The following is a 23061-nucleotide window of genomic DNA, read 5'->3' on the forward strand; positions in this document are numbered from 1 at the left end:
ATGACAACAACAATATCAACACCATTATGTGTGATAGATTGTAAGGGAAGAAAAAATGTTTTGTTCTAGATAGAAGAACATTGAAATTCTTTTTCAGTTCTACAATCCATCCCAAAGATTGATGCATGCGAGTTTGGGGCAACTTCACATAAGTTAAGATTAGGTTAAAATATGTTTGACGAGTGCTTTTATAGTAAAATCTTATTATTAAATCCCTCGGTTATATCAAAAAATCAAAGGGTTAGTTCATTTAGTTTACACTTATAAACAAAAAAACATAAACTGCAAAAACTAGGATTCGAAGTGTGTCAAGATTTGTTCCCCCCCCCCCCCCCCCCCCGTTTTTAACAAATCCGAGGGAATATGTTGTTTATATTATTATAAAAAATAAAACACGACGTACCTAGGCATAATACCTCATTTTTTTCTGGCTAAGGTGAAAGCTTCGTCATGAAATTTATTATTTGTAGTAGTGTTTTTTGCTTCAGCATGCATCTCGCAATATCCAATTTGGTTCTGTTTCTTTTTTCTGCAATTTCATTATGTTGAGGCGTGTAAGGAGCAGTTACATCATGATCAATATCATGTTCTACACAGAATTCTTCAAACATCTTGGATGTGTATTCGCCACATTCATCTGTTCGCACAACCTTGATCTTCTTTTCACTCTGGTTTTTGACAAGTATTTTCATTCTCTTATAGATTTCAAATACTTCGTCCTTTCATTTGATCACATAGATCTAGAGCTTTCGACTATACTTATCAACAAATGAGACGAAATACATATTTCCTCCAATAGTATGCTCCTCAAAAGGGCCACATACATATGAATATACAACTTCGAGTATGCAGGAGGATCTCATAGGCATAGTTGAAACAAAAGACTTGACGAATTACTTCCCTACTAAGTAACCTTCATAAAGTTTGTCAGGCATCACAAGCCTTGATATACCTGTTACAATTTCTTGATTGATCAGTTGATTGAGCGGCCTAAAATTTAGATGGCCAAATCTCAAATGCCATAACCAACTAATCTTGTGGTCGACAACTGTTTTCAGACATTGTATCTCAGTTGAACTGATCATGGTCTTAAATGTCCTATTCTTCGACATGGGAGATCTCAAGACCAAATTATTTTGAGTGTCAAACAGTTCCAAGGATCCATCTTTCATAACCACTAAAAAACCTTTTCGACTAGTTGTTTAGCACTTAGTAGATTGCAATTCCTTCCAGGTACGTATAGTACACCTTTGAATCATAGCCTTTGCTTCATTGCTCCTTTGAATAACTATGTCACCACTACCTTCTACTTGCAACAAGCTATTATCAGCAAGTTTGACCTTGCTTTTCTTCGTCTCATCAAAATTTGCTAACCACACTTTTCGACTAACTATGCGATTCGAGCAGCTCGAGTTAATGAACCAGATCTTGAACCAAATCATCAAAATCATTTGAATCTTGACGTGCAAGGTTCGCTCCTTCGTCTTTCTTTTACCGCTCTTTTGTCTTTCATGTATCACCAATTCTCTGTCAAGTGACCCCAGTTTTCACAGTTATAGCATTGTATGCCTTTTATTCTCTTCTTTGTCTTTCTCATAGGAATTTCCATCCCCTCTTTTCGAGGATTAAGAAACCCTATAACCGGCCTTATGCTTTTAAGGGTTCGACCAAGACTTGTTGCCCTGAGTCTTGTCTCCTTTGCATTTTAATTTGTTGGAACCACCATGCTTCTTCCATGCTTGAGCCTGCAATGCTTGTATTGAATCTTGAACCCATTTCCTTTCGACAATCTTAATCCCATACGCCTCCAATGAACCAAACAAGTCTTCTAGTTTTAGGGTTTCAAGATTGTTGGATTCTTGAATAGCAAGGATAACTTGATCAAAGTGAGAGGTCAATGTACGCACTACCTTCTTAATTATCATCTTATTAGTTAGGGTTATACCACAACCCTTCACGAGATGGACGAGATTCTGCACCTTCGACACATAGCCTGCAATCTTTTCATTTTTTCCCATATGTAGCAGTTCATACTGTCGTTGCAAAGGCTGCAATTTGACGACTTTGACTTTCTCACCTCCTCCATAGTACTTTACTACCATGAGAGATCTTGTCGAAATTTTCCGAATCTACCGCCGATTGAATGTAATACGCAACCTTGCAGTCTTTCTTCTTCGCCTCCTTGTGTGTAGTTTTCTGCATGTCATTTGCATCCTGAGCAAGCTCAAGAACGCAATTTTTGACGACTTCTAGGGTTTCATGAAAACTGTATAAGGACAATATCTGCTTACTCCATCGGTTTCAATTTTTCTGTCAAGAATTGGAAGAGAATTCATAATCTCATTAGTACCATTCATCTTTGTAGCAATTGATTAACTAGCCACGATTCCAAAAACATGATCATCAACGTGTGATTCTTGAAAATACGGTTAAGAACCTAATTAGAGCTCTAGATACCAATTTGTTAGTGTATGAGACTCTTTTAGTGAAAAAAGAAAGAGAAAATAAATAAATAAGGATTGATATTATTAAATAATAAAAAATCGAATGACATTATGTCTATTTATATAAAACTAACTAACTTATATACTAAATTGTAAATCCTAATCCTAATTAACTTTAGGCTTGAGCTACACAACTTGAATTATATCACAATATTTGGAAATAATTTAATTTATAGAAATCATAATTTCTTTTAAGTAAGTGATCCAAACTAACACTAAAATCAAACGAGAACTAAATTAAAGATTACTCAATAGTTTTTTAAATAAAAATTGAATTTTACATCTATGTTGGTTGACCCAGTTATGGTTAGGGGTGGCAAAACTGGTCGCCCGCCCCGCCCGCCGCCCGTCCCGCCTTATGCCTGCCAAAAAACGAGCGGGGCGGGCATGCCCGCCAAGTAAAATGGGCATCAAAATCATGTCTGCCCCGCCAAGATGGCGGGTTGGCGGGCGGCGGGCTTACCCGCCTATTTTTATTTATATTTTTTTAATAGATTAATATCCTTTTTTTACCTTTTAATTAAACTTTTCACTTATTTTTTAAAATAATTTTTTATAAAAGTAATTCTTTAACAAATTTACTCAAAAAATATTACATATATTTATAAATAAATGTATAAAATAAACCATCAAGAATTGCAATTACTAGAATTAACTAAAAAAAGAGTGAATTTTGGAGGAGGAGCGGGTTTTGGCGAGCGGAGGGCTTTGGCGGGGCGGGTATGGAGGGCGGTGGGTTTTGGCGGGGCGGGCTTTGGCGAGCGGCGAGCCTAAAATCCCAACCCAACCCGCCAATTTTTGGCGGGTGCGCGGGCGGCCCGACGGGCCCTGGCCCGTTTTGCCACCCCTAGTTATGGTTAGTTAAATTCAAGTAGTATTTGATAGTTTACCATATTTTCAATCTTAAAATGTATCGGTGTCTAACTCTCATAGTGTTTGACTTTAATTTTCACGTTTGACCAATCACATTGAACAAGTTTAAAGCACATTTCACGAGTTTTTTTTTTATAAGCACATTTCACGAGTTAATTTGTTTATTTTCGAATAATCTATCATATAAGAAAATTATATGTTCTGGAAATTCCCAAAATGCCCTACTGCTTCTACAAAGCTCCACGTGAATGGCTTAAGCAGCTACCATTCTTTTTTCTTATAGTGTCACGCTTCAGGTTTGGAAACTTCAAAATACATCATCTTCTACTGCTTCTACAAACCTTCCCTTCTTCTACTTTTCATTCCTCCCTGATTTTTAGGGTTTCAAATTTTAAATGTGAATGTTTAAACTTTAGGATTTCAAATTTTGTGACTATTCATTCTCTCTCCTATCAAACATCTCCAAATTATTTTCCTCTTTTTTCTCTTGTGAAACTTCTCTCAATTCTTCGTTCTTTCTCTTTTACTCATGTTTATTGTTCATTTTTATGATTGAGTTTCAGACAGATTCGGTTTTGTTTTTGATTTTGTGTTTTTTGTTTCAGGTTTGGTGATGTTGGCTTACGCGGAAGGGGAAGATTTGCCGATGGTGCGACTTCTGATGGCTCCATGTGCAGCGCCTTTGTGACCTAAAAAGGAAGTCGGAAACGAATCGTGAACTTATGACAATACCACTTGATACTCGAAAAACTTAATCGGGTAGGAATTAATTTGCTGAAAAGAACTACTATGTAACCATTTATGTGCTTTGATCATTGTTTTTTATTCCAAGTCTTCTACAACCTTTCTCCGTTACTTGAAACCTGAATAGTATTTCGTTTAGCTTTCGATGTTGCAGTTTTGTGACTGAACCGGTATCAATTGACTAGAATGTAGCTTTGAAATTTACTTGTGAATAGTCTGATCATTCTATCAGTTGTGTGTGTATACAGGTTTTGAGATTTATCAGTTGGGGACTAGAACGGGAACATCGATTTTGGAGATGGTTATATCTTTTGACTTTTGAGCAGGCTTTTGGAAGGGTATACTTTTTTAACATCTTGAAACAAATCATTTATATTTTTGAGCTTTGTACTATTGTTATTTTTAGTTACAGGTAGTTAAGTACTGGAAATTACAGATTGTTTCCAGTATTTTCATAATGGTTGTTGATGTCATTTTCACAGTTTATGTGAGTTTATGCAGGAAATTACAGCTTCTGTACCAACATATAATTCAAATTACAGCTTTTGACAAACTTATGTTAGATGCAATTTCTTAATTTGGGTTATTATTTGCTTCACACAGCTCTGTTTCAATACTTAGTTTTTATAATAATCATGTTATTCTATATCAATGCAAAATTATAAAACAAGCTTAAATAAGTTGTGGCAGTGGATAGAAAATGAACTTGCATAGATGGCTTCTTTACAGGTTACGACATACCGCATTATTGGAATCAGGACTTCACTACGAGAGAACTTGCTTACATGCTTAACTGCATATCCTAGAAAAATAATGTTCTGCCATCTTTGGAGTTGTGTAACATGATCATGCTAGCATGCTTACATGCTTACATGCTTTACTAAGAAGCTGCCAAAATAATCGAACCGTGCTAAAGGCCAGTTCAAGGTTCAGCAGTTTAAACTGTTCAGTTCAGTTATTTGTTCTGGCTACTGACTGATAATTGATTACATGTCATGACATTAATTCTTCACTTGGTCTCAAATTTTCCTCTGCACCAGGGAACTTCTTAGAGGACCACTGTAGTATGCTGCAGCTATTACTTTCACATGCATAATGTATTGGAGAACTTTGCCAGTTTTGATTGCTGCAGTCGTAAGTTAAATCTTCCAAAATCTTTGGCTACTGGGTTAAAATGCATAAACGGTTGAGCGCAAAAGCCTTATCTTGTGATTCCCAAGACCGACATGATTTAATGGTTGTTGTTAATTTAATATTTCAGGTATGGCCGACGTTGTCGGAAGGAGATTTGGTAGTACAAAAAATACCTTACAACAAAAACAAGTCCAAAGCTAGATCAATTGCAATGGCATCTGCTGGATTCTTAGCTTATATTGGGTAAATACTTGTGGACCTGTATTACTTTCTTTTAAATTTCCCTTCCACGTGATAGCCTACTATGTGTATATTTGGTTATGAATTGGTGAAAATCGATTTTGAGTAAATTGATTTTGATTAAAACTGATTTGTGTTGGAACATATTCACTTAAAAGTCTGTCAAACTGATTCTGGAAGTTTTCTTGTCAAACTATAACTCCTTGAACTTCAATGAACTATACCTGCAAGTTCAGCCATGCAATATAAATAGGGGCACATGGCCACAGCAGTAACCACCCTCTATATTAGGCTATTTTATAATGACAATGTTTCAATTCCAGCCAAACCATCTATTAAATAACTAGGGATTGTAAAAAGCAGTTTGTAATTTACCTCTATCGGTCTTAAATCAACATCTCAGGCAAAATAAATTTTGAATCATGTAAATTTACAAGGGAAATGTGCCAAAACATTAAAAATTGGACATAGGAACTAAAGCTAATTTTAAATGAACACAGAATTATTGAAACACATGTTCCTTTTAGCAGAGATTACTTGTGCAAGACCAGAAATAATAATCTTCTTGCCGGACAGAGATGCCGAGTGGCCGTTTCCCTGATTTGAATTTGCAGCCAGGTTCTTCTTATTGACAATGTTAAATATTTTTGTCAAAATAGTCATAAAGGATGTCTCAACATTAATTGCTTCCTGTGCAGAGGTCTCTAAGAAAAATAAACCTTTTTTCTCAGCAAACTCTTTTGCATCCTCTGTCGGTACTACATGCTGGTCCTCAAGATCACTTTTGTTTCCTATAAGAATGATGTCTATGTTCTTGTCAGCATGATTATGCTGTTCTTTTAACCATAGGTATGTGATCAAAGCTCGGACGTATGGTAATGTCATAAACCAACATTGCCTCAACAGCACCCCTGTAGTATGCAATTGTAACTGCTCTATATCTATAGAAAATTCCATTTAAATATATATCAGGAAAATTGCAATCAATATTTAATGTACTTGTAATGATATGAGGTTATAGATGTCAATTTCTTCTTGATTTTGAGCAACACGTCAAGCATGGGTTAGTTGGTGTTACGCCAGATAAGCATCCTTTAGGTGGTCAAGATGTAGATGTTTCATCTCTGGGATGGGCGATGTCGGCATTCTCATCTAGAGATAGAAGTTTGTCTCATTTTCTTTTTAGTTGTTAGCTTATGGTTGTTATTCATTCATTTTCTAGAAAAAGAAAATAGACAGAAACAAGATATGACACGACCAAAGGCATTTTGCATGAAGCATTTTAAAGCCCAAGTTCTTCCTTTTTTTCATCGATTATCTTAAGGTAGCACTGTAAATTTAGTTCTTCATTATCTAAAAGTATCATTTTGTTAAGAGTTATTAGTTCTTGAAACTTTACCATCACTATTATTAGTTTATTATGACACTTATATTTTGTCAACAGTTTAAATTAAATTCAGAGATTATAGCAGCATGTATCCATGTCCTATTGACATTGGCCATTGTTGTTCATACTTACTCTTACAGTCTTATCGATGTGCGTCTTTATTGTCCTTTTCTGCAAAATATTGCATGAATCATTTATCAGTTTTGCATGTAATTCTAATTTTGAGAGCTGGTCTTGCTCTTGCTGAACATTCATCATCAATCTTGCCTGCTACATAAACATATCATTTAGGTTTGTCTCAAAATGAAGAATGGAACTTTGAACTATTTCAAAGGAATAATGCTCATTCTTTGATATTTTATAGTTTTTGCATTAGGTGCAGGCTATCAAGGCATGCTACTAAGTATCAGGATGTTTTGGAGCTATTAGATCTCTCTCCAAGTCATAGGGAATGGTTCAAGATATGTGTTACTTCAACAAAGAGTTTCTGGGCCATAGTAATGCAAGGGCTCTTTCTTAGTTTAACATGTATCTTGATAATAATAAATATAATTTTCTTGCTCTCAAAACCTTTACTAAATTGATGATTAATAAAGTGGATTTCCTTGCTATCAGAATTCGTATTAGTTTTCTTAAGCTTGAACACACAAATTAGGCTTTAGTAATAATATTTATACCGAATGATGCTGCAACAAGTTTTGAATTATGTTTTTCACTTACTGCCGGACACAGTTCATGTTGTGGAGTCTAAGCCTGCCAAAAGATACGGAGATTACTTCCTGCGTCAGGTGGTTAAGGTATGCTTGCCCCTCCGACACTGTCCATATTTTTTAGGTTTCTTGAGAGTTACCATTATTTCTTTTATAACCATTTTCTTATGTGTTATTTAAAGCTTGAAGGAGTGATCAATGAGATGGACAATATAAAGGTAGAGTGAGTTGATACATTTCACATCCTTGCTGGTTGCTCTTTCCAATATGCTTTGCCGCCAAAAATTTGTTCATTTCCCCTTGAAATGGAAGGATGTAGTTAGCTTCCTACATGTGATACTAAATACTAATTATTAAAGTTTATTTTATTTAGAGAACTAATTTATGTTTTCAAATGAGGCATATAGATTCAATGTTTCTTTTATTTTTGCTGGTGAAATTCCATGTTTCTGTTTCTGGTCTAAACTGAGTCTGCAGTTTGCTATTCCTCAGAATCAATGGAAAATAACAAGGCTCTTAAAAATTGACAATTGAAAAAGTTAATCAGCTTCTTAATTTTGTGTAATCATACCATCTGAAAACCTATATAATTTTTACGGTTAACATGTGAATGTGATTAATTTCATAATAGCAGAAGAATTGACATAATTTGTTACTGTATCAACCATCATAATTGGCAATATTTGGAAGAGTTTTATGCTCTTCTGATACCATGTAAATTTTTACGCATTGAAAGGCATGACATTACGTGAAAAGAGAAAATATCTTGATTTTATTTTCTAAATTCTAAATCATACGAATATAGTTAGGCAATATAAAAATCTTTTAATAAAATAAAACCATTTTTGAAAAATATATTTATTTATATTTAAATATTGACATAAGAAATTATAGAAAATAAAACAATTTTTAAAATTTGTTAAATATATAAAAATAATTAGTTGCCATATTAAAAGGGAATGTAGTGTAATTAAAAAGGAAAATGAACATATTAGAAAAAATAGTAGGAAAACAAAATTTCAAAAATAAAACATTAAAAGTACTCAGGAATAATGTTGAAAAAAATACAATAAAAATAACAGTGACTTATGAAGTTAATACAATTAAAATCCGTCTCATTTATTGAAATTTATACAATAATTGAATAAATTTGTCTCATTAATTTAATTATGGGAAAAAATATATTACTATCCAAATACACAAAAAATTATGCTATTTATTGAAATTTATTTATACTATTAAAATAATTATTGAATAAATATTTGTTTTTTATTTAATGATTTTATCTTATATTATCAATTTTTAATATTTTAATTCATTAAATGAAATCTTTCATTACTCTTTCAAAATATTGAATTTTTTTTATGGGTATATGAAGTTATTGATCAAAATATTGATTATAAACATGACACATGAAGTTACTGATCAATTTTTTTTTAATTAATTATACGTTCATTATTGTTTTTTCACGGGTAACCAGATATTTTTCTATTAACAAATATACATCTGAAACAAATGCGCGTCCCGTACCAGAACCCGTGCATTAATTATTCATTTAATTATTATTTTTTTCACGGGTACCAGACATTTTTCTATTTAAAAATATATATATGAAACAAATGTGCATCCCATACCAGAACTCGTCCATCAAAATATTTTTTTTATTAATAATATATTCAATTATTATTTTTTCACGAGTATCAAACATTTTCCTATTAAAAAATATATATCTGAAACAAATGCGCGTCTCATTCCAGAACCCGTGCGGACGCACGGGTTTGTTACTAGTTTGAAAATTACAAAACAATGTAAAATTTATAGGTTCCAGTTCATGTTTTAGGATTTATAGCTGAGATTGAGCATTTAGAAATCCACATCATCTTTCCCTTAGATGTTATTGAGAGTTCATAACGTCGACACACTTCTGTGAATAGTGTGAGATTTGTGGTTATATTTATAAGGGTCGAATATATTTATGATTTTTATAAATATTTTAAATTTTATTTTTAGTCTCTATTAAAACAAAAACATATTTTAGTTCATATAAAATTTTTATGCATCCAGTTTTAATCTCTACTATTTTTAAAAATTTTGAAAAAACTAATTTTGAATAATTTTTTTCATATGTGATAAGAACACCATAAAATATTTATTTACTAAATTATATAATTTTTGTAAAATAAGAAGAATTAAATATGAATTTTTAAAATTTTAAAAGATATGATAAAAGTAATGCAAATCTCGACTTAGAAATCAAATTTTGAATTTTTTTTTGAAACTTTTTATAACATTCTAAACATATTTGTAAAATAATCATTGAAAAATATATATTGGTTTAATAGTAAGGACTAAAACTACGTGCATAATAATTTTGTGGAGACCAAAACATGTTTTTTTTAATAGAGACTAAAAATAAAATTTGATAATTTTACATGGACCAAAAACATATTTAACCTTATTTATAATAGTAGTAGGATTTTTTTTTTTTAATAAGGTTTTATAGAATCATTTTCAAACACGAAAAATTTCATAATTTACTTTTTAGCTTTTGTAAGCTCCATTTTTATGAGAAGATTATAATATTCTATGCTTTCCAATCATACACATATTTTTATTTTTATGTTTTGTAGGCTTATAAGGATATTTTGGACGGTCTTCAAGATTTTCTCATAAAAAATCATGATATGATTCAATCATTTTAATAAACATACTTTTCACCTTTGAAAATTGGTATTTTATTGGGTAGCGTAAAAATTGGAGACGGACGAGCGAGGAACATTTTTATTTTATTGAATTTTCTTTTGAGCAACATATTTTTGTGGGAGACATACTATTTGTCCACCTAAAACTTTAAGGTGATATGTGAGTGGATTGTCACACTTATAAATGCTCAACTCAAACGTCGATACAAGTCACCACATTCTTATTCAACGTAAGACTATTTCCCCACTTAGTCACACTTGCATTATTAGATTCTAAAATTATTATGACTCATCTTGGCAAGATACTTTTTGAGCTCATCTACTTATAGTTTATCATATGACAATAAAAAATCTGTTTAATAATAATCTTTTCATCACGAGTTTATAACTTATTTTAATAGTTTATAGCTTATTTTTCAGATGCTATTTCAAATAGCGTTTCACCTTATAGCTCATAGCTTATCATTTTTTCTTTCATTTTTACCTTTATTATTTTGACTCACTACTATCATTTATAATATATTTTAATTTTAAATATAACAATTATATGATAAATGTCTTTTACGTCATTTTAATTTTTCAACTAATTAAACTGTTAATTTAATCAAACACTTCAATTATTTTATCAACTATAAGTTATCTGTTATCAGTTATAAATTATCAGTCATCAGTCATCAGCTATAAACTATCAACCAACTTATCACTCAATCGTTATTTTTACCAAATAAAAACTATATGCTATTTTAAATCATACATTAATATTTTCAAATTAATTAGTTCGATTGAATTGTTCTTCCTAATGTCTTAATCTAGTCGGAACACCATAAGTGATGTTCTTACCAATTACTTAGTGAAATGTTTATAAGATTACACAATCCTCCCACCTAAGAACACCACCACCTAGTCTTCAAAGCATTCAATTGAATCTTACAAACCTAATTCACAGTTTATGCAAAATCACATAAATCAACTTTCATATCACTTGCAAAAAATTTCCCATCAAAATATCTCTTAAAAAATTTCAATGCATCAACAATTATCTAGAAACATGGAGGAACATTTTACACTAGGGTCTACGTTGCTAATAGTTGCATTCTTGATCAATAATAATTATTCATTCATATACACAAGTGGGGGAAGAACCCACACCTCGCTCAATTTGCTATTCTTTTCGCCAATCATAAAACCAACTGTCACATCACGTACTATACCCTAGCTGAATAGTCTTTAATTTTGTGAAAAATATGATATCAAATGATGAAGTAACTTTAATCTGTTCCATTTTATTATACAGGTGGAAGGAATGAATCACTAGCTTTGCACGTACAACAACAATTGTTGAACAATGTAACAAACAAGAGAGTCACTATTTGAGCATTGTTCATTGTCACAAAAACAATTGAGGTACTTTGGAGTTCAGGGACCCAACAACACTGGTGCAAACAACAAAGGTTGATATATAGCTAGATGAAGTTGAATGTATGTAGGAACCAGACAGAAATAAAACAAGACAATTGTTGTACGTGCAAAGCTAGTGATTCCTTCCAGATGCATATATACAATGAAAAGGTTTAAAGTTGCTTCATCATTTCATTTCATATTTTTCATAAATTAAACAGTATTGAGTTTAGTAGTACGTGATGTGACAGTTCGTTTTATAATTGGAGAAAAGAATAGCAAATAGAGCAATGGTGTGGGGGTACTCCACGCCCATTTAATTGAAGTGAAACCATAACAAAAGTTTATTTAAATTGAATATAACTTTTTTAATTTGATCATAATTGAATTAACACAACAATAAAATATACGAGTTTTTATCTTGATTGGATATTGAATCCAAGTGAAAACTGTTCCAATAGGAGTTTTTTCTTTTTAATTTAAAACAAAATATCTATATTCTCGATTGGACAAATTAAAATATCATTGAAAAAAAATCTTATGTTACATGCTTCCGCAACTCAAATTTTTTTTAATTTATAATTAAGTAGTGTTTTTCTTTTTATAATTAAAAATAAAATAATTTATTTCCTCGGTTGAGTTGGTCAACCGATAAGAAATCTTTTCAAAATCATGTTATTCTTTATTTTTATTTTTAATAAAAATAAATATGTTTTCCTTTCCGTTGGACCTCCTAATTGATAAGAAAAGTGATGTCTTTTTTAAAAAATTAAATAAGATTTTTTTCCGAATGGAAGGTACAATCGAGGAGAAAAGTGACATCTTTCTTTTTTATTTTCAAAATAAAAAAATAAAAAAGATTTTTCTTTTGGTTATCTTCCAAACGAGAAGAAAAGTGGTGTCTTTTTATTTAAAAAATCTAAATTATAAATAAATAAAATTTCTCCTCTGTTGTACCTCTCCCAACTGAGGGAAAAGTTTGTCTGTTTTCCTTTTTCGGAAATTGAATGTTAGTTTATATATATATATATATATATATATATATATATATATATATATATATATATTGATTTAAATGTAGATAAGTTTTGAGTTTGAAGATGATTTAAAGTTGAAAAAAAGTTGATCTCTTATGTCGGTACTCGTTGGAGGGGATTTAAGGCACATCTCACGGATGACTATATTAGGAAACCTAACCGGTTTTGCTCTTCCATAGATAAAATATAGTTTTATATCGAAGAAGTAATGGAAAAAATTTGCGAGAATACGTCGTTCTAAGGAATTCAAGGTTAGTACTAGTCTTATTTATCTGATAATTTTATGATAATGAATTATAGAAACTAATCATATATATCTACACTCATAACAGGTTAAAAGCGAAATAGGAATAAAAAACAAGGCAAAAAATATGTACACCATAGATTGTCTCATGGAGGTTACTTGAAACTTGAGAAAACAACCATACTTGAAAAATAACCACAAACGGAAGATGATCGCATCTCATCTCCACCGTCAAGACAAGAGAAGTGTAAGCGGGCTCGAATAAGACCAAATGGATAATATGCTTCTGATGCGTCAAGAGTAGTTGCTAAGAAAATTGTAACTATGACTTGTTTTGCTTATGTTATTTGTTATTTAAATGCTTTGATAACAACATCTGTAAGTTGCTCATGTTATGTAGGATAAGTTAGTTGAGGCGGCCCGTGGCGACACAATTGTTCCAGAACTACGATATGATATTCTAGTAGAAGCTATCGGAACAGATGAGCATGGTGGGCATGTGCGTGGTGTTGGAGAAGGTGTTGGCATGAGGTTATTCTTTGAAGTAAGAAAAAGCACTGAAAGCCAGGAATTTCTTGCACAAAGAAAAAAAGATTGAGAATATTAAGAAGTAGTTAGAAGAACAAAGGAGGATGTTAAAAGAAGAGAGGGAAAACGGAAGAAAGATACGAAAAAGTTTGATAAGTTGGAAGATTTATATTCGCTATGTGCTTTATTTGAGATGTTAGTGTTTTATCGGAAATGTATGATATATATTGTGCTTATTTTGTTTTTTGTTCTAATTTAATATTATGATGTAGAGATTAAGTGAAAACATAGAGCAACGTACAAATGAAGATCATTATGTTGATGGTGATGGTAATAATGATCAAACTCCAAGTAGAAGTGTTGTACATCGTGCTAGCACCAAAGGAATTAATTGTTCAGCCCCTTCCCCCCTCCCCGCTTCAGATAACCGCAATGAGTTAATGAACCCTAGCGCAAATGAATTCACCATGTTATACTTGAGTGTTGCAGTGTTGAATGAATCGCAACCTCTTCAGCTAGAACATTGTCCATGTTTGGAGTTATTCTATTACAATCCTAAAGATGTAAGGGATTTTCTCTGTGGATATAAGTGACTGGACTTAGGGATATTGCAAGTTTGGTGCACGTAAGTATATAATTGTTTATATACATGTCATTATAGAACATTGTCATTTTTTGTATTTCCTCCCTTAATTTTTTAATTTTCTTTAACCATTTAGGTGCATTCACCGTGTTTGTATTAAGTTGAATAAATCGAGTACTTATGGAATCTTTGATCCATTTTCTATTCAATGGACACGTAATGATCCAAAATCCATTCAAGAGTACTCGAAAAGACGGTTAAATGGTGAAAGAAAAGATTGTTACTTAGCACCTTTTCTCTATGAGTAAGTATTTTTGTAATTGATGTTTATGTATTCTATGTTTAGTTTTGTTTTAGAAAATACTAATTACATATGCTCGTGTTTATTCAATGTTCATTGGCAATTGATCATCATATCATTTAAGACGAATACGATAACTACACGGTGTTCCTTACATTATAATCTTGAGAGGAAAATGAGAGATATTATTAATTGGTAAGTGTATGTTTATATGAAACTTTAAATTAATATTTTATTTGTCATTGTAATTAGTTTATCGTGTAATATGTTTAATTCATTTTCGATGTATAGTGTTGTGCACAAAGTGAATGTGATGCATAATGTTAGAATAACGCCCATGTAGCTCTTGCCTAATGTAAGCGGCCCGATTACTTGTTTCTTTCATTTACATTCATGTGTGATTATATTCATGAAATTAATGTTTAAATTTGTAGACGAGGAAACAGCTAGGGAATTACGAGTGTGGGTATTATGTCACGAAACACATGTTAAACATTGTCCTTGCAGGCATTATTGATTCATGGGATATGTCATAAAATGTTTACATATATTATATATAATTTTACTATCGAATTATTATCATGCATGATATTCACTTTTTTCTCTTTATTATGTAGATGTTTAATGACGAAACACCATTCCTCGTTGAGGACTTTATAGATCTTCGTAAACGTTGGGCGTATATCCACAATGTGCTTAAGAGTCCTGCTGATTGATTTATTGAGATCTGCTAATGATTTATTTTGTGTATTTATGTGAATATTACTTTTGACTTAAACTTATGTTGTGTATGATGTAAATAATAATTTTGGCTTTTGATGCACAATGTTAGCAAAAATACAAGTTGTTTTTTATGCTCTTTATGCATGGTTAACAAAAATAAAGGTTGTTTTAAATTCTTTGATATGATTTTAATTGATACAGGTTAAAAATGGGAAAATTTTGAAAAGTAGAGAATTGCATTTTTAAAACAGGGGGGTTTTGACAACGATTATAAAATCTAATCGTAGTTGTATATTGAACGCTAGCCAGAATGATATAAATTACAAAATGTTGATACTTAGAATCAAACCTTGGACAATTAGGTCTATAACAACGGTTGGATTAAATAACTGTTGTGATATTGCACGCGCTTTCTAGAATACAACAATGCTCTCAGGACCGTAATTGTAATTAACACATTTACGACAACCCTATACATAACAACGTCTTGACCTGCGTGATTATATGTATTTTCCAACTGTTGTTAAATGGGTTTTTCATAATAGTGAGAGAGGAGCCAAATAACAATAGCTTTTGTTGAATGAGAAGCGGATTCAGTTACATAACAGAATCTTATTAGAGAAGTTAGAGAGAACGAAGGGGATCGACTTGGCGAGTGATACACGATAGAATATGGTTTTCATATTTTCATTCAATCTTCTTCAATTTACACACAACCATAAGTACCTATATACATAAGTGATGCATGGTTGATAGTTAATTATACTTATCCATGCATGGTGGTTTTCTCATTATCACATACAATCATGCACGTGTTATCAATGTCATACACGAAGCTTACAGCCTAGGTTATCCTCCTAATACAAACGAAACTCAAAACAAACTCATTTCTTTGTCTTCTTTATTATATTTCCAGTACGTAAATGCTTTCTCCATGTATGTTAAGATTTAATGATGTTATTGTTGAGATTGAGTATTTAATGCTATTGTTGTTATAGTTGAGATTGAGCTTGAATGTTATTGTCGTGTCAAATAAAATATTTAATATTGTTGTTATTGTTGTTGTTATTATTGTTGTTAAGATTGAGATTAAATGTTATTATAACAAGTAAAATCGAGTTTGAAAGACAACGTGAGGAGAAAATAAACAAACTCATAAAAGTAACTAATATTAAAAACTGCATCTCAATATATCAACGAATTATCTTAAGTCAGTGAATCAATTTAGGGATTAGTCTTGCATTGTACAATTGCCTAAAAGATCTATAATATAAGAAAATTAATGGCTCTAGAAAACACCAATTTAACTTTTTGTCATTGTCCTCCACCTTATCAAAATGGGGGCATTTTGGATCCACAAATTACTTTTTGCAACTAACGATGTCACACTTTTCTATTCCAACTACATCCTTGGAGTATTATGCCTTTGTTTGATAAGCTTGGTTCAATAGATGATGTCACATGATTCTATTTGATTCCAAAACAACTCATTTAACTTTTCCTCTTTTCTCTTTTTCCAATGTCAAATTCAATTCAAATTTCTTCTCTCTTTTATCTCACATCTCACTTTTTACTATATTTTGCTCTCACCACGAAAGTAGCATATCATTAAATTTGATATGCAAAGATAAAAAAGGAATGTGATACTACTTTGCTCTTTTTTAGAGTTTGTCCATTACTTCACAGTTTTTGTTTCTCATGGTTGAGGTCTATTTTTATGTTTTTAAACAGATTTAATATGACTTCAATATTTTTAAATTCCCCTGTTTTCAAGAAACTCTATTGGAACCTTTCCTTACCATACCATACCAATGAAAGTGTTGTTGAATTTGGAGTACACCTAATACAATACAAGAGAGTGTGGGATTGAGTTGATAATAAGTTAGAAAGTTGTAACATTAAAATATATAGGTGTATGTATCTCCCCTTATATCACTCATACCTTACAATTACATAATTTTGTCTTTCTATTTTTTCATTCTTATTACATTTTTGAAATGAATGTGCGTAACACACGAGTATCCGTGTGAACGCACGGATAACCAGACCAAACTTCGTGCGAGCGCACTGATTAATACATTTTTTGTACAATAAAATAAAATTAAATTAAATAGTTTTAAAATAATGTATAATTCCAAACAGGGGAAAATTATTTTGTTTTTAAATTATTTATCTTACTAATATTTTTAATTTAAGGTACAATATTTGTTAAGATAATACATGAAAAAGTGAGCTATATATTATTGAGTCATATATTATTAAAATAAATTTTATTGATGCAGATATTTTTGTAAACGATACAAACAAAAATTATACTTTTATACGGAAAAAAATATATTATTGATCTAAATATTTTTATATATGAAAAATGATGTTTATGATCTAATTTTTTTACTCAAAAATGGTATACGGAAAAAAAATGTATTATTGATATAAATATCAATAATACATGAAAATTTACTATTGATCCAGATATTTTTGTAAATGATACATAAACAAAAATTATATTTTTAAACAGGAAAAAATCGTTTATTGATCTAAATATTTTTATATACGAAAAATGATATTTATAATCTAATTTTTTTATTTAAAAATGGTATACGTGAAAAAATGTATTATTGATCTAAATATTTTTGTATACGAAAATTTACTATTGATGCAAATATATTTTGTAAATGATACCTAAACAAAAATAATATTTGTATACAGGAAAAAAATTATTATTGATATTAATATTTTTATATGCGAGAAATGATACTTATGATCAAATATTTTTTATCCAAAAATGGTTTACGAGAAAAAAGTTATTATTGATTAAAATATTTTTTTATAAAAAAAAATCTATTATTATCTAAATATTTATTTTCTTTATTAATCTTCTATTTAAAATAAATATATTAAGTAAACAAATGCGCGTAACAGACCAGAACCCGTGCGTATGCACGGGTTTGTTACTAATTTTGAATGAAAAGTAGATAAAAATTTAATATTATTTCAGATTCTACACAGGGGTGGCCCTGAGCACGGGCTCGCGGGGCGGGAGCCCAGGGCCCCATAATTTTAGGGGCACCAAAATTTCTTTTTCTCCCTATATATATTAAGAGAAAATTTTCTATTATAAAAATACTTGTTAGAATTTTATTTTAAAATACTAGTTAATAAAATTAGAGTGAAGACCCATTTTGCTCCCTCACAAATATTACACGAGTCAAATTAGTCCTTCACAATAAAATAGACTCAATTTAATCTCTTATAAAATTTAACCGGATCATATAAGTCCTTCTGTTAATATTTTTTTCAAACCGGTTTTTTCCTAGTTTTAAACCGTGACTGGATTGCCACGTTGGATTTTATTTTATTTTATTTTTAAAATTTTTATTTTTAACTTCATTTTTAAACAATTATAAACTAATAATATAAAAAAGCCAAAATTGTTTCTTATAAGGAGTTGAATTCAGGCCAATGTGTAAAAAATTTTAAATTTAAAATAAAAAATACAAAAATTGTATCAATATGGTCTTGAACCTAAGTCTCTTCACATTAAATGACAGTCAATTTAATAAAATAGAAATTGATTTGTCTAATTGTAAATGATAGTCACTTTACTAATAATAGAAATTGATTTGTCTAGTTGTTATTGATAGTCACTTTACTAACTGTAGAAATTGATTTGTCTAGTTGTAAATGATAATCACTTTATTAACAATAGAAATTGATTTATCTAGTTGTAAATGATAGTCACTTTACTAACAATAGAAATTGATTTGTCTTGTTGTAAATAATAGTCACTTTACTAACAATAGAAATTGATTTTTCTAGTTGTAAATGATAGTCACTTTATTAACGATAGAAATTGATTTGTCTTGTTGTAAAGTGAAAATCATTTAACTTGAAGGGACTTGGATTTGAGACATCGTAGATAAAAATTTATGTATAACATTTGTTAATATTAGTAGAAATCATGAAAATTACTTATTTAAAAATTACTTTATACAAATTATTCACCTTTTTCACAAAGTGTTACATTCCCATTGGTCCAACTTGATTGATTCATTTATTTCTTTTTCAAAATCATCCTCTCTTTTCCTACTCCCCACGTTCGTTTCTCTTTCTTCTTTCTTTTGCTTACAGAACCTTTCCCTTCACTCTATTCCATTTTCTCCCTTCTCCTCTCTCTTTTCCATTAAACCCTAACACGACTGTCACCTCTTTCTCTGGCCACACTTATTTCCGTTCATTAACAAACGCTAACACTGTTGTCATCCCTCTTTCTCCACCATAGATTTACCTCTTTCTTCTGCAAATTTCTGTAAGTACATTACATCCCTTTACTACCCATTATTTTCGTTTGCTTCTCATTTGTGGTGTTTTTATTTACTTTTTGTAAGGGGTTTTGATTTCAGAAGAAAGGGGTTTTTATTTACTACTGTCATCCCTCTTTCTCCGACGCGGTATTTTCTTCTCACCATTTGTGTTCCATTTTCCTTTTCATCCATGTTGATAAGTAGTTTATTAGAAATCATTTGGATTTCCACTGAAAGATTGCACCTTTTTTCCAAGTGAATGCTTTGTTCTGAATTTTTAGTTTTTCTGTGAGTTTATGAACTGATATTAATCTTATGTCTCAATGACTTTCTTACTCGGTTGTATTTTTTCAGATCCAGTTTTTTGGTGTGAAGAGGGTGTGAAAACGGTTGCAGCCATGACTGAACTTGTCTAAAAGTAAAAAAATAGAAACTATATTGTTAATTATGAGTTGTAGTTGAAACTGAGGTAAGCCATATCTAATAAATTTTTTCAAAAAACGCAGTAGCCATTCTCTTTGAACCAGATTTGTCTGTGTTGTGCCAGTTTATGCAATTTTGACAGGTTAAAATATATGTTGAGAGGTACATATGCATAATTGGTCTAATACACTCACTAGACCAATAATGGGCCTGGTTCCCGGTCTAATACACTCATTAGGGAAAGATTCTATAAATATATTTTATAGCTAACATCCATCATGATAGATAATTGTGAATGGGATCTTCATTGTCCACAATAGCATAGATAACCCTGTTTTACTGTTGTCCCTTGAGCATTCATGAATTTCTTTAATAATTCATGATTTCTCTCAGGTAATTCATGATAACCCTATTTTATCAAGTATGTTGTAACTCAGCAATTGACAGTGGTTGATGTTTAAGAGTGACCCGAGTGATGCTCTAAAAGGCCTTTCTAATATGTCGGTTGTTCAGAGGGACATCTTTGCTGCTGTTTGGGATAAGAAACACTTCTCTGTGCAAGCAAAGATGAGATTCAAGGTAATTTTACGCTCCTTTTATCTTTTTTGTGCTCGAAATGAAACAAAAGATATTGTCCATGTAATAGATAGATAGGAATCATATGTGCAAGTAAAATGTTTTCTTTAGTTGTTATGTTCTTCAGATTTGTCACACATGTTTGTTTATCATGATACCCAAAATTTACATGAACTCTAATACTCAATGCTTGTAATGCAAAATATTTAGGTTTTGGATATGAAAAAGCTTCAAGTGGATCCCCATGTTGCTAGCCAAAGTGAAATCCTTTTTCAATTTAACAGTCTCAAGAATTTGCTTCCATTAGTTGTAGTAGTGTTTGTGTTGCTAAAATAGCGCCCACGTCGCTCCTTGCTTCCACGCCGCTCCAATTTTGGGGTTGACTGTGCCATGCTGTTTTCCGAGATTAACAACATAGACATAGATTATATGCCAATTGAAGTATTTTGATCAGACCACTCTTGCGCATCAGTTCATCAAAAATGTATTTGGTAGATTGACCTGTTTGGCCATTATGCTGCTCTGGCGTACTTGCTTGGAGTTGAGGTATGATATGCTATCTTATTGCTTTTTACTACTTGTCTATCTAACATGCTTGAATTTACTAGATTTGATCACTTGAAAATTAGAATCCTATTATAACCGAATTCATTGTACTAGGGGTGATCGCGGTGCGGTTTGGGCGGTTTTGACGAAAAAAATCATCCGAACCGCAAGAGAAAAAATCGTGCGGTTTGGTTTGGTTCGGTTGACTTTTAAAAAAAAATCCGAACCAAACCAAACCAACCTAATGCGGTTTGGTTTGGTGCGGTTGGTTCGGTTTTTTAGAAATATTTTATTGAACCATTCATATACATATAGATGATAACATAACTTTGTATTTAGACATTCATACGCTATTAAATAACAACAAAATCCGTCATATTTTGACAATAACTTTCTATTTAATATGTAAAAATTAAATTAAACAAAAGTGGAATAATAAACATAAAATAATAGTATAAAACAATATAAAAATTATTAGAATGAAACAAAAAAATAGAAGATACTAGAGATTAGTGAAGGTGAAAAAGAAAAAACAAAAGAGTTGAGAGATTAGAGAAGAAGATGTGCGATAAAAATGAAACTGAAATGGGGAACATTTGCCTAAGAATGAGAAGGTGAAAAAGAAAGAATATAAGAGAGTAGAGATTATAAAAAAAGAGGGAAGATGTATGTGGCAAAGAAGACGCGATAATGCTATTAGAGATTTGAGAAGATCGGGACTAAAATCATGTGTAAGGATGAGAAAATTGTTCGTAATCATAAGGTTAAGGTATTATAGATTTAAGTTTGGGTTGGATGTGAGTTAAGTAAAAGTTAGGTTGTAACATAATGCGGTTTGATTCGGTTTGGTTCGGTTTATAAATTACAAACCGCAAACCAAACTGAACCATGCGGTTTTGTTAAAAGATGACCCAAACTAATCCGAACCAAATGCGGTTTTTTGCGGTTTCGGTTTGGTTTGGTTTGGTTTGCGGTTTTCTATTGGGTTGGTTTGGTTTTGATCACCCCTACATTGTACAGTCGTATAAAATTTTCATTGTGTCATTATGAATTTTCAAGTTCTATGTGATTGTGTCTATGTTGTAGTTAGGAATTGCAAGAAGACAATAGATTTATGATAGTTGTTGGAATGGTGCATATGATTCATAAATGTAATATCAGCACAATATAACAAACACAAATTCAGGGAGGTAAGCAATTTTGTTATTGGACATTTATTTTTTCTTAGAAGATGTGTCAATTATGTCTTATTCAATCGTTGAGTACATCAGTTACATTTTAAACTAATTGTATTTCAGGGAGCAAACTTTGCTGCTAGGGTAGTGAGCAGTTTTACATTGGTGGGAGGAGACTTGTCAAAGATTTCCAGTTTTGGACTAGCATAGGGCCTTGGCAGTGGAGTGGAGAGTTTGGTACTCATCCTAATCTTTAATTCTTGAGATATGAAACATGCATTTTTTGTTATGTAATATCATTACAATTGAGTTAGGTCTATTATAGATCTTTCTATCAACCTACTGGCATATGTTAGTCTGTTTGTCATGTTATGTATAAATGTTTCTAACTGTGTTAGATATTTAGTTACAAGGTGGTACTGCTATACATTAGGCCTAATTTAAGTTCTCATAACCTTTAATTAATTAGTCTTGATTTATTACCCTATAATATGCAAGTTTGCTTCTATTCTATGAACCATAACAATCTTATCAGTTGGAACATGGATATTGAACTAAATCCTTCATATCACGAGTATGAGGTTGCACCAAATATGTTGGACCTTTAGGCGAAGCAGTTTGAGATTGAACCAAATCAATCACCACATTTTGACCTTTTAGCGATATAGCTTGAGGGTGAACCATAACATTCATATCAATTGGAACAATATGAACAGTCATATACTAAATAGTGTCAGGTGTGAGGTTGTATCAGCTCAATTTGATCCTTTGATACAAGTTATAGATCTTTCATCCTCTCGCGCATGATGATGCGATTCCATCTTGATTGTGGTTGCAACCGCCACCACCGTAAAAAGCCACACACCAGCAACTGAATTATATTGCGATTCTGCACTATAGCTGCATGATTGACATTTGACAACCCAATT

General features: G+C 31.3%; 1 protein-coding gene and 1 long non-coding RNA gene across 10 annotated transcripts; both read left to right on the forward strand.

The window, feature by feature from the left end:
- Positions 1-3782: 3782 nt before the first annotated feature.
- On the forward strand, positions 3783-4954 carry LOC131607311 (uncharacterized). The gene is made up of 3 exons (XR_009285251.1): positions 3783-4136; positions 4370-4459; positions 4851-4954. It is a non-coding gene; the product is annotated as an uncharacterized LOC131607311 (long non-coding RNA).
- An 85-nt stretch (positions 4955-5039) lies between these two features.
- On the forward strand, positions 5040-8016 carry LOC131607312 (probable phytol kinase 3, chloroplastic). 9 transcript variants are annotated; one of them, XR_009285254.1, is made up of 5 exons: positions 5040-5255; positions 5383-5498; positions 6023-6113; positions 6194-7679; positions 7775-8016. XR_009285254.1 is itself a non-coding variant. In XM_058879328.1 (3 exons), exons 1-3 carry the CDS (start codon positions 5217-5219, stop codon positions 6099-6101), a joined length of 234 nt encoding a protein of 77 aa, XP_058735311.1. In that variant the 5' UTR covers positions 5040-5216; the 3' UTR covers positions 6102-6869. The 9 variants fall into 9 exon arrangements, 2 of the variants coding, with proteins under 2 accessions (XP_058735311.1, XP_058735312.1); XR_009285256.1 differs by having other exon boundaries at positions 6026-6819; positions 7259-7679; XR_009285253.1 differs by having other exon boundaries at positions 6026-6344; positions 6718-7679.
- Positions 8017-23061: the final 15045 nt, after the last annotated feature.

Source organism: Vicia villosa, linkage group LG5, assembly GCF_029867415.1.
Source record: "Vicia villosa cultivar HV-30 ecotype Madison, WI linkage group LG5, Vvil1.0, whole genome shotgun sequence".
Classification (NCBI taxonomy): Eukaryota; Viridiplantae; Streptophyta; class Magnoliopsida; order Fabales; family Fabaceae; genus Vicia; species Vicia villosa.